Here is an 11,292-nt window from a genome sequence, read left to right on the forward strand (position 1 = left end):
TTGTCCTCACTTCACCAGGTTTCTGTGTTGCCAATCATATCAATATCCTCCTTTTAACACAAGGCATTCTAGTTCACCCATTTTATTAGACTTCTAGCATTTGTGTTCAAGCACTTTAAAAACTTGTCACTGTTTATTTGACTGCCCTTTTCTGACGTGTCAGACTTTTTGTGAACGTTTCTCATCTGATCTGGCCCATATTTCATCCTCTCCTCCTGACTAAAGCCCAGAGAAGCTCTATCAATAGACTCTCCAAGATAAGTCTCTGTCTGATCCACGTGCTCCTCTGCAGCAATTGGCTTTCCCCCCCATCTCTGTTTAAAAACTGCTCTGCAACCTTTTTAATGTTAAGTGCCAGCAGTCTGGATCCACTTTGGTTTAGGTGGAGCCCATCCTTTCTGTACAGACTCCCCGTATCCCAAAAGCTTCCCCACTTCCTAATAAATCTAAACCCCTCCTCCCCACACCATCGTCTCATCCACGCATTGAGAGGCTGAAGCTCTGCCTGTCTACCTGGCCCTCCAAGTGGAATTGGAAGCATTTCTGAGATAGAGGTCCTGGATTTTAGTAGGGACCAGACTTTCAAGAACGCTCATCAGCATAAACAGGGCATATGTGTGTGCTCTAAATTCTCCTGAAAACACTGTCCTTAGGCTAACATAGGAGGGGTGTTTCCCTAAAGATCTATTTCCACATCTTATTCCCACAGAAAGTGATAACTCTTAATTCACAGGCTCATTAGACACACTTCAAACATCGAGATAATTTTATTTAGTCTTGATCTCACATTTACACAACTGCAGCAATGTAATCAGCAGAAAACTAGTTTTGATTAGGCCCCTTGAAATATTTTGCCCATCTTCAGAATCTTATACAACTCCCTCCCCTGATCTCTCATTTAGAACTATCCTGTTACAATCCAGCATGTTTATCAATGTGGCAGAAAAATCAAAAGGCCCCTCTAAGTTTTGGGCATTCAGTTGTGAATATATGAACTAACAAGATGTCACAGATAGCTTTAGACTTTAGAAGTGTACTACTGAAGCATCTTTTAATTTTAGATATTTGAATGCTCATTTTCAGCTTCTTCATTCTGTAGAATTTGATTAGGATAAACCTGTAAATTAAACAGTTAGAATTAGTGACAAGATAAATTTTAATGCCAAGAAAACCCTTAATCCACAGGTAGTGAACAATCTGCTTTGTATGATTCAGGAAGACTTAATTACTCAGTGACATTAGGGCTCACTAGGTTTCACATTCCAACTGTGCTTGCGTAGACTAACTGTTGCACAATTGGCAATTTCTCCTCAATAAAAAGCATAGCAGCAGAGATGTGTGATGGAGAGTAACACCCATAATTAGACAAGAACTATAAATGCACTTGTACTAGCTATGCTAAGCTCTGTAAAGTTTGAGTTACCACTCCTTTGGAGTCCACTTTTAATTTCAGACTTGGACATGCAAAGGAAGAAACAAATTAGTAGCTTTTGTGCATTCTTTCAGTTGCATCGGAAATGACTACAGGGGGCTCTGACATGCAAGTCAGAATGGATATTACCAAGTACCATGCTGGTTTTTGTCCACTTCTGACAGACTAGGAACAGATCCAGTTCCTGCGATAATTAATCTTATTGATTTAAGTCTGTACCAGACTACACACAACTAAGTAAGCTACTCACCATTAGCAAACCTGCATTGCTTCAACACCTCACTGAAGCCCTCACACAGTTTGAGGTCACTCTGGTTCTGTGCACACTCCAAAAACTGCTTCATTTCATACTGGCAGGGGGGGTACTGGGACTGCTGCTGGTATGCAGGCTGGGCTGCTTGAGGCTCCTGAAAAGGAAGCCACAGAAGCACAAATTCACATATTTGAAAAAGTGAACACTGATGAAGATTTCTAGCTACAGAGAACCACACTAAGAGGACTTATTACAATAGGTACATATCTGCTTATTTCTTCCCCTGTGAAGAAGGCAGGAGCTCCTTTGGAAGCTGTGCAACTTTCAAATACTAGAGGTAATATCCTGGCCCCACTGAAGTCAAAGGGAGTCTTCCCAGTCTTAGGAATTTAGGATTTCCATCCAGAGTTCAGCAACGTAAGAACTGTCCCTAAACGGATTCAAATCACAACACAGGGACAAGAGTATCCAAAAAAGCCTGGTCCCAAGCATCACATTGGTGAATAGGGGTCAATTTAAATTAAGTAAAACATTAAGGTATTTTCCTGGTCCCCTTTATGTTTAGGAGACTTCTTGATAAATGAGCTAATGTTTTGGATTGCAGTTATGTCTGCATTTTAAAGAAAACTGATCAGAAAGGGCATTAATGGAAGGCTGATCCATAATTCTCTACAGTCTATTTCAGTAAGATTAAGAATTTGGTACAAAAGCAGAACAAGATGAGATGTTCAAACGCAGCTGACAGAATCTGAGCTTTACACCTAGCCTCTAGCTGACCATCTTAATCAAGCTAGTCTTTTTTGTACTTGAGTGAAAAGCACCACACGGAAATTCTCTTGTGCACAAATCCAACAGCTAAATATTTCAGACCTTCATCCCAAACTCTTAATGAATCCTAGAATGGCAGCTAATGCTTGAATACTCCCAAAGCTTCCACCCTTAACATCTTATTACTCTGATGGCTAATCTAACAATCAAACCATAAAGGCATTAGATTTGCCTGAGCATATCTGTTACACACCCTTTTTTTGAGGGGTTGTGGCATGGGGTGGCAAGAGCCAGTCACTTCTAAACCCAGTATACCCATCACTACATGATACTACCCATTTAAACTATTTGAAGTTTGATTTGAAGTACATTTCATAAATGGTAAGGCGGTAACTGCTTTGCAAGATAAATATACTAGAATATAATTATGCATGTATCCCCATATACCATCTCCATGCATTAAGCTATCATTAGGCCTATACCGTCAGTCACTATGGCTCACCTTACAAGTTTCTCATTTCATACATAGCTGACTTAATATACAATATCAAGCCATGTACCTGGTAAGTAATGTCAGGCCTTGCAGCTTCAGAGCTGCTTCCTCCACCAAATCCTCCGGTCATGGCATGACCCAGCGTGTGTCCTACAGCTGAGCCTACTGCTACTCCTGCAGCTGTTGTAGCCATCTGCGCCATCAGACCAGGCTGCCTTGGTGCAGGAGATGCCACCGCAGATGCAGGGGCAGGTGCTGGTACTGGAGCACGAGCTGCAGGGGGTGGGGATGCAGCTCTCATTTGCGGTGCACGACTGCATTAGAAAAAAAAATCAATTAATAAAAAAATAAAAGAGCCACCAGCCTTTAGAAAAAGCTCCCCATTTAAAAGCTGAGTTTTTGAATACCTGTAATGTTTATACCACATGCACGTCTTGCAATACTAAGGGCTTGACTACACTACCTGCCTGATCGGTGGGCAGTGATCCATCTATTGCATCTAGTATAGGTGTGATAAACTGACCGTTGAGCGCTCTCTCGTCAACTCCGGTACTCCACCAGAATGAGAAGTGCAAGCGGAGTCACCCGGAGAGCGTCAGCCATTGACTCACTGCGGTGTCTTCACTGCAGTCAGAAGATCTAAGAACTTTGAGTTCAGCTATACTAGTTACGTAGCTGAAGCTGTATAACTTAGATCGATCCCCCTCCTGTAGTGTAGACACGGCCAAGTCAGAGTTGTTCATGCATTAGGCTTAGGTCCCCTTTTCGAGAACTTCATAAAGATTTCACAAGCGGGTACATGAGATTCAGACCCTCTGCCCATAATACGAATGAAAAGAACAAGTGTGTGAACCGTGGGGTAATGGACCTGTCGTGGATTTTCAAACCAGAGCCAGTTGGGTTTTGCTAAGGCTAATCCACAGCCCGTCCATCCTGTAGGCGCCACAAACTAGTTTAGTTCACGACCGTTAAGACACGACCCAACCCGGTTACAAATCGGACCGTTTCTAGGCGGGTTAAACATTTACCGCCTCGACAAGGCCACAGCGCTCAACAAACAACGCCTCCCTCTGCAGGAGAAGAGAACGGAGACTGTTACATAACCGAGGCCTTCGACCGTCCGGTACCGCCGGCCTTGGCCCCACTGGACACCCGCCCGCCGCTCTGCCAGAGCTCCCGCTGCCCTGCGCGCACCACGCTCGCGTGAAAGCCCCCGGCTCGTGACCCCGGATCCTCGCAAGGGCCGTAACTGAGTGTGACAGCGCCGGGGGGGGGGGGGCTGCGCCCTGCCAGGCCTGGGGAGACAAGGTGAGATTTACGGGACAGCCCCCCTCCCTCAGCGCCCTCCAGACTCCCCGCCCCCGCCCCCGCTCACCTGGCCGGGGGCGCCATGCGGGACGTGCGGCTCCTACTGCCCCTCGGCATGGCGGCGGCTGCAGGCAGACTCGCTGACGGCCGGGACTGCGGCAGCGGCGGCGGCTGCTGTACCCTCTTTTCCCTGCGAAGGCCGCGAGCCTGACTGAACCGCTCCGCCGCTTCCGCTTCCGCCCCCTTGAAGGTCACCGGGCTTCCAGCAGTGGCGCGCCCTGATGATGTCACACGCGCGCCTGGCATAGAGGGCGGGGCCAATCCTCAGCAACAGCGGGGGTTCTGTGCTCACTCTTTGTTAAGGCTCCTCTGGCCCAGTCTCCACCCCCCGCCATTAGGGTGACCAGATGTCCCGATTTTTGGGTCTTTTTCTTATATAGGATCCTATTACCCCCTCACTCCCTATTTTTCACACCTGCTGTCTGGTCACCCTACCTGCCATAGATGGGAGACTCTGCTAGTGTCCCCATCAACCTGCCCTCGGATCAGCCGCCCTCTCCCAGCCAGGCTGGGTGAGGAGGGACCCACTGGGTGATGAGGCTCTGCTGGTATCTTAAGAGCTTAAGCCTTAAGAGCTATCCTGTATCCCCACAGAAGCCCTGCTGGGTGGAGAAAGGATGTTCTAGGGCTGCCCCACGTCCTTGGTTAAGACTCTTCTTCTAGGCTGATGGATGTCAATGAACTGGCGGCAGTATTGGGAAGTCAAATGCAACTACTGGGACAGTCAGAACCTGTGACCAACAGGTGGTCACTGTACCTGTAGAGTTGATCTTGACATTTACGGGGAGAAATCTTAGTTATAAATGGGCAGTTTTAAATGGTAGAAGAATGATAAAGAACTTAATGTATCTGTTTGTATAGCAACCATAATGGGGCCCCACTCCTGATGGAGACCTCTAAGTGCTGTCAAAATAGAAATGTGAATTAATAATAGTAAAAACATCTCATGTTAATGTCCCTCACCAGCACCACTATTCAAAATTCAAGCCAAGAGAATGAAAAATAACAAATATTCAGAGGAAACCAATTAGTAAAGTGACTACAGATCCAATAAATGCATTTGGTAGGAAAGTCTTAGAGTGGAACCATCTACAATCAAATTACAGAGTCTTGTGAATGCTGTTGTATAGAGTCTGTTTAAATTAGTTATTATATATTGAATATATTGAACGTGAAAGGTTTTTTCATGTGTCTGAAACATGTTAGTACTATACAAATACGACTTCCAAAAACTTATTTGGGTACAGATTCTCGCACAAAGCATCCTGTAATACAACACGTGTTCACAGCTGTTCAGCTAAAGTCCTAAATGTTTTTCTCTCTTTTAAACTGTGATTGGCCTAGCATGTGTGAGAAATTATACTATTCAATTAAATTTATTGCCAAATTTTGATCTGTCAATAATTTCATCTGTTCTCTAGAGCATGCATCAATTCCAACTTTATAACACTGTGGTAATAAACAATCAGGAGTGGCAGACATCTCCCCCCTCTACCTTTATTTCATTTCTCACTGCCCCAATTAACATTTTCTGTTTAATCCATATTTAATTTCCAGTTCCCAAAAAGCATAATTGTGTCATTTTTGCATACAGAGGAGACCTATCATCATATTAGACAACTGTCTAGAAAGTAAAAAAAACGACTATTGATCAGAAAATCTATGACCATGATTCCACACAGAGTTGTGTGCAGGAACAGCTGTCTACCCACACACAGCTCATTTAAAGTCTTAAAAAAACAATCTTAAGAGCAGCAGGGGAACTGATAGAACTCAACTCCCAAAAACTGCCATGATCCAAATCAGATTACTTGTGTGATTTTACTGACAATAAAAGCCATTTTTTAAAATAAGCCAATAATACCTTTATTTACATATATTCACACAGCTATCATTAGAAATGTTATTTACAATTAACCAGTATATAAAAAGGTAGTACGTACAGCACAATGCCAATATACATAACCAGTCATTTAGAAACAAAGAAAAACACCAACATTGCCCTAACAGGAGTCAAAAGGGATATACTTAATACAAACTAGATAAAAGTGTGTTAATTTACTGTGGTTACAACACTTAAGATCAATAGAACTTGATGAGAACATATATTTCAGTTTATTTTGTGGTTTTTATACCACTTAATATGTAGTTACCCCTGTATTTTAGGTCCTAGAGCCTGCAAACATCTCTGCTCACAACTTTATGTGCCTGTGTAAATCACTGTGAGACTACGCAGGTGCCTGTTCTTTGGAGCAAGAACCATATCTACAATGCCTGTTGCAGTTGTGAAGCATCTAGCATAATAGAGTTCTGATCCTGATGAGAGCCTCTTGCCGCTACTGTAATTGCACGTGCGTAACTTTAAGCACAGCAGTAGCCCTTATTATGGTACACAATGGGACTGCTCATGTCAGTAAAATTAAGCACGTGCACGATAGCGGCCATAGTCTGTTTCCCCTATTTGTACGGGTCTTTCAAACAGCAATAAGGGACAGAGATATTTTTGAAAATAGTGAAAAAAAAAATATTTGAAACTACTTTAATCCCCTTTAAAAAAAACAAAACAACCCCCTTGATTTCATGTAATGGTGTCCCATTACATGCCTAAAACCTCCCTAATTTATACCGCTTTGAAAATCACAACTCTATCACTTAAGCCCTGATCTTCCAAACTCACATGTGCAGTTGGATCCCAGTGCCCACACTGACTCCAGCTGGGTTCTTTGTGAGTACAAGAGATCCACCTGCACATATGATCATGTAAAATCAAGGCTTTAATCAACAACCCTGAGATTTAAGGCCCCAATCTTGCAAAGTTTTACACACCTGAGTAAGCTCATGAGTTCAACCAGACTACTTAAAGCAGGCATCTGTGGACCCTGCAACAGGATCTACTAGCAAGGAACCCTGACTTCAATGAAGCTTCACCTGGGCACAAGCATCCATAATAAAAGATATGATTGTAGTGCCTTCAAATGTAAAGTCTCCAAGACACAAAACCTGGCTTCATATTTGTCTGTAAAGTTCTTAGCATACTGTTGGCATTATATAAAATAACACAAGATGAGGCAAAAAAAGTACCAAGGACCTTGGTCTTATTGAAAAAAGTTTCACTTATTTGTCCTGCAAGACATGGTATTTAAGCAGTGCAGCAGGTGAGGTTAAGGAAATCCCATTGCATAGCATTCCTGAACAGGGCTCCCTTTTTCTAAGGGGAACAGCAGTTGGAATGTGGGAAGATGTTTAACATCCGGTCGGCTATTCAACCTGCAAGAAATGGACACAAAACATTCTCTTTTAGTTACATGATCAGCTACTGTGTGACATTTCACAGTTTCATTTAAACACGAGGTAAGCCAACCCTCTTCCTTTGTAATCAGCACAAAACCATCCTCCCCCAAAAATATTTACAGTGGTCAGGCAGCTCCTTGGGCTGCACGTGCTGATGCTTCGAAGTAGGAGGGCGAAAGAGCAGCATATAGAGAGGCGATGAAGTTTTATCACTGCAGTTAGTCTTAACGCTCATTATTATTTATTTGTATTACCACATAGCTTAAAGGTCCTAGTCATTGGCCCTGGTCTCCTCTGTGCTAGGTGCTGTCCTAACAGAACAAAAAGTCCCCATCTCAAGACGCTTACAAGCCGAGTAGGGCGAGAAGGAACATTATGGACCTTGGGTTGCTTTCAGAGGGGATACCCCTGGTTTGGGGCTCGCCCACCACAACAGCGAGTTGGGTGTGCAGTGGGTATGGCAGAATAACTAGTGTTGTGGTGGCTGCAAAGGGGTTTCGGGGGGTGTGTGTGTGTAAAGCACTCAGGTCACCTCCTTGGGAAGGGTGGTGAAGGGGGACACACACACCGCCCCCCCGCCCCCCCGGGGCCTAGCGCGTAACTCGCCCTGGCGCTGCGCCTCCCGGCCCGGGTGGAGCGAGGCCCGCGCTGCTCCCGGCGGCGCCGCTTGGCCTGGCTGTTGCGCAGCTTTTGGGCGATCTTCCTCTCGTGGCCGGCGGGGAGGTGGCGGTTGGTGCGCAGCTCCCTCTCCCGGCGGCTGCGGCCCTTCCCGCCGGAGCCCGGGCCCCGCGGCCCGCTCCACTCCCGCACGTTGTACCACTCGTACGGATCGTAGCGGGCCTCGGCCTCCTCCGCCCCAGGGGGCGCTGCCTTCTGCGGCCCAGCCGCACCCAGGCCCCACTCCTCCCAGACCCCCGCCACTGCCATGCCTGCCGAGCCCGGCTCTGTCTGAGCGCTGTCCCGCCCACCTGGGGGCGGGGACACTCCGCTCCGCCTTCCCATTGGCTCTGCCGCGGAGGGCGGGCTCTAACTCACCATAAACCCCACCCCTCCTGTTGCGTCATAGAGCATGTTGCGCCCTCTTTGAAGGTTCCCGGCCCCTGGGCTTGTACAGTTGCTATGGCGACAGAGGCCTATGCCAAAGGTTCCCCCTCTCACTTCTCAGGCCTATGCGCGGAGAGGCATGTCCCTTGCCCCAGATATATACACAAGGGGGATTGGTCCTGCCCCCAAGTCTATATACAAAGTGTCCTGTACAGCAGAGTCATACCCAAAGGGGGTGTCTCCTGCCCACAAATCTATATCTGCAAGGGGTTGTCCCCTGCACTCCACTTCTATATACAAAGGGAGCACTCATTTTGTCTATCTAGAAAAAAGGGGGGGCTCCTACCCCCCCTAAGCCTATATACAAAGGGGACCCCTGTATACAAAGAATGGGAGGCTCTCTCTTGCCCAATGCACATCCTTGTTGGCACACAGGATCACTACAACTCCACCATGGGATTGGGATATGTTAGAAAAAGAAGAGCTTCACAGATAGGTGGCAAAAAAATGAGAGATCAAAAGGATTAGGACTTTTTAGTACAGAGAGGGGACATGACAGATGTAAAAAGGATAATGAAAGGCATTAGAAAAAGAAAATTGGGCACTTCTGTTAGATACTTAATACACATTAAAGTGAAAGGCAATATACCTAAAATTGATTAAAGGAAATACTTGTTTAGACAGCACAATTAACCTGTGGATATTGCTGCCACAAGATAGCAAGCTTATTCAGATTTCAAAAAGGATTAGTTGTTTACACGTATAATAGAAGATCCATAGCTACGTTACAAATTTATGATGAAAAGATAGTCCTTGCCCCAAAGAGCTTACAACAACCTAAGTATATGTACACCATAGATAAATTTGTCCCTCTGATTTCCTGATCCCTACTTATTCAGTTAATGTAGGAAAGTTTTTTCCCCAATTAGGGGCCTGAGCTAATATCCACTGAAGTAAACAGAAGGACCCCTGTTGAAGTCAATGAACCTGGGATTGGGCCCTGTGTTTGTGAGTAGTTGTTGTGTTTTTGTTTTGTTTTGTTTTGTTTTTCCAAGTGGCAGAGGGAATCAGCCAAAAGCAAAATCTAAAATAGCTTTATTTCCCATTGCAGGCAGGAATATCTCTTATTTATATTGTACGCAAGCATTCAGAAGTTCATATATTTAATATGATTTCTACCATGCAACATTATAACTTAATGCTCAAGTCCAAGGAGGAATAATTACCAGAAGAGAAAATTTGTCATTCCTTTTCCTCAGTTGTTTGCTGCTATGTAAGGGATGTGCAAAAGACTAGAATTACATTAAATACTGCTAGGAAATTATTTCAGCATTGTTATGTATGATGTTGCTGTTCTCTGACTAGTGATACTCTCTCTGCATGATCACATCATTAGTATTATCAGCTTGTAAAGTATTATTAGTCTGAAGCACAGCTTGAATCACGGATGTAATTTCTGTTAATTCCCGTATTAAAGAGGAGACAAACAGATCGCTTATATTGCAACAAAATATTTTATAAAAGCAAATCAGTGAGGTAACCTGCCCATTTAGTGTGATATATAAAACAAATAAACAGCACAAATAATTTATTTAAATTTATTGGACTATACAAAACTGTTTGCAAGATTTTCTTTTAATCAATTGGACTATGTGAAACCGTTTTCAGATCTGGAACTTTATTATTGTCTCAGAAGCTAATTCCTCCAACTTCTGAATCTCTGTCATTCTTTTTCCTGGACTTTTTTCCATTCTGTCAAGATCTCCATGACATATATCTTTCCCTAAATGTCCCTGGTTTTTTGGTTTTGTTTGTCAGCCAGGAAATAATATTTTTAATAATTTTTTAAGATATTATTACTTCAGCTGCCAGTTTAACTAGGCTGAAAAATATTTGCTGTGCTGTATTTATATGAAAAATATTCCATGTGTTTCTATAGGTTCTCATACAGAATTTGGATTCAAGATAGTAGTCATTTCAAATTTTGGAACTAGTTTTGAATTCTCTCTCCTAAATTGGGCCCGTGGTGATTCCCAATAGAACATCCTCTATAAATCAGCCATTGACATGGAAAGCATCATTCAAAAGTTGACAGAGCAAAAACAAATTGTGTTCCACCTGAAGTAAAAATTCAGGACCCAGTCCTGTACCCAATGTCTATTGTGAAGAGTTGTGTCCTCAATGCTCAGTGACTTTAATGAGAATTTAAGGTGCTAAGCACCTCTTAGGCACGGCCTGGGTTCTTACATTATACATAAAAATATTCTTGACTGGAGACTTTGTACTTGGAGGCTGAACTTCAGAAATGTGACTGTTGCCAGACAAGAGATAGGGTTGTTTCTGTTCCCCCACACCTCACCTTTATTATCTCTTCTGTGCAACCAGACTTTTTTTCACCACGCCAGTAGAAATTAGAGCCTCGACAGCAATAGACATTTATTTAAGCTTAAACCCTTGTTAGAGACCAAGAACAGCCTTTTTTATTGTTAAGACATTTTTATGAGTCCTGAGCAATACATCTCTTCTCTTTGCTACAATAAATTCACAATGTGTTTCTGTGTATTGATTTTGTTCCATAGAACAAAAGAGGCACTAATGGCGTCATTTGAGCAATGAATGCTGCCATTGTGTAGCTCTGTTGTT

At 43.8% G+C, this 11,292-nt stretch overlaps 2 protein-coding genes across 3 annotated transcripts; both read right to left on the minus strand.

Moving 5' to 3' along the window:
* Positions 1–748: 748 nt before the first annotated feature.
* On the minus strand, positions 749–4,482 carry CHCHD2 (coiled-coil-helix-coiled-coil-helix domain containing 2). Its single transcript, XM_050929543.1, has 4 exons — positions 4,322–4,482; positions 3,014–3,260; positions 1,683–1,839; positions 749–1,117 (listed from the first exon to the last, which is right to left on the minus strand). Exons 1-4 carry the CDS (start codon positions 4,369–4,371, stop codon positions 1,107–1,109), a joined length of 465 nt encoding a protein of 154 aa, XP_050785500.1. The 5' UTR covers positions 4,372–4,482; the 3' UTR covers positions 749–1,106.
* Positions 4,483–6,154: 1,672 nt separating this feature from the next.
* NUPR2 (nuclear protein 2, transcriptional regulator) lies at positions 6,155–8,537 on the minus strand. Of its 2 annotated transcripts, none has more exons than XM_050929545.1 (2): positions 8,138–8,537; positions 6,155–7,581 (listed from the first exon to the last, which is right to left on the minus strand). In XM_050929545.1, the coding sequence occupies exons 1-2, from the start codon at positions 8,530–8,532 to the stop codon at positions 7,476–7,478; spliced, it is 501 nt and encodes a 166-aa protein (XP_050785502.1). In that variant the 5' UTR covers positions 8,533–8,537; the 3' UTR covers positions 6,155–7,475. The 2 variants fall into 2 exon arrangements, 1 of the variants encoding a protein (XP_050785502.1); XR_007770429.1 differs by lacking the exon at positions 8,138–8,537 and adding an exon at positions 7,726–8,131 and having other exon boundaries at positions 7,393–7,581.
* Positions 8,538–11,292: the final 2,755 nt, after the last annotated feature.

The sequence above is a fragment of the Gopherus flavomarginatus genome, chromosome 19 (assembly GCF_025201925.1).
Source record: "Gopherus flavomarginatus isolate rGopFla2 chromosome 19, rGopFla2.mat.asm, whole genome shotgun sequence".
Classification (NCBI taxonomy): Eukaryota; Metazoa; Chordata; order Testudines; family Testudinidae; genus Gopherus; species Gopherus flavomarginatus.

Bases quoted from the DNA above. Each gene is read 5' to 3' on its own strand.
- CHCHD2 (XM_050929543.1), bottom strand. From the start codon at position 4,371: ATGCCGAGGGGCAGTAGGAGCCGCACGTCCCGCATGGCGCCCCCGGCC. The intron at 3,261-4,321 runs GTGAGCGGGGGC...TTTCTAATGCAG, and splicing joins CGCATGGCGCCCCCGGCCAG to TCGTGCACCGCAAATGAGAG. The intron at 1,840-3,013 runs GTACATGGCTTG...CTTCCTTTTCAG, and splicing joins GGCCTGACATTACTTACCAG to GAGCCTCAAGCAGCCCAGCC.
- NUPR2 (XM_050929545.1), bottom strand. From the start codon at position 8,532: ATGGCAGTGGCGGGGGTCTGGGAGGAGTGGGGCCTGGGTGCGGCTGGG. The intron at 7,582-8,137 runs GTGACCTGAGTG...CATTTCTTGCAG, and splicing joins TCACCACCCTTCCCAAGGAG to GTTGAATAGCCGACCGGATG.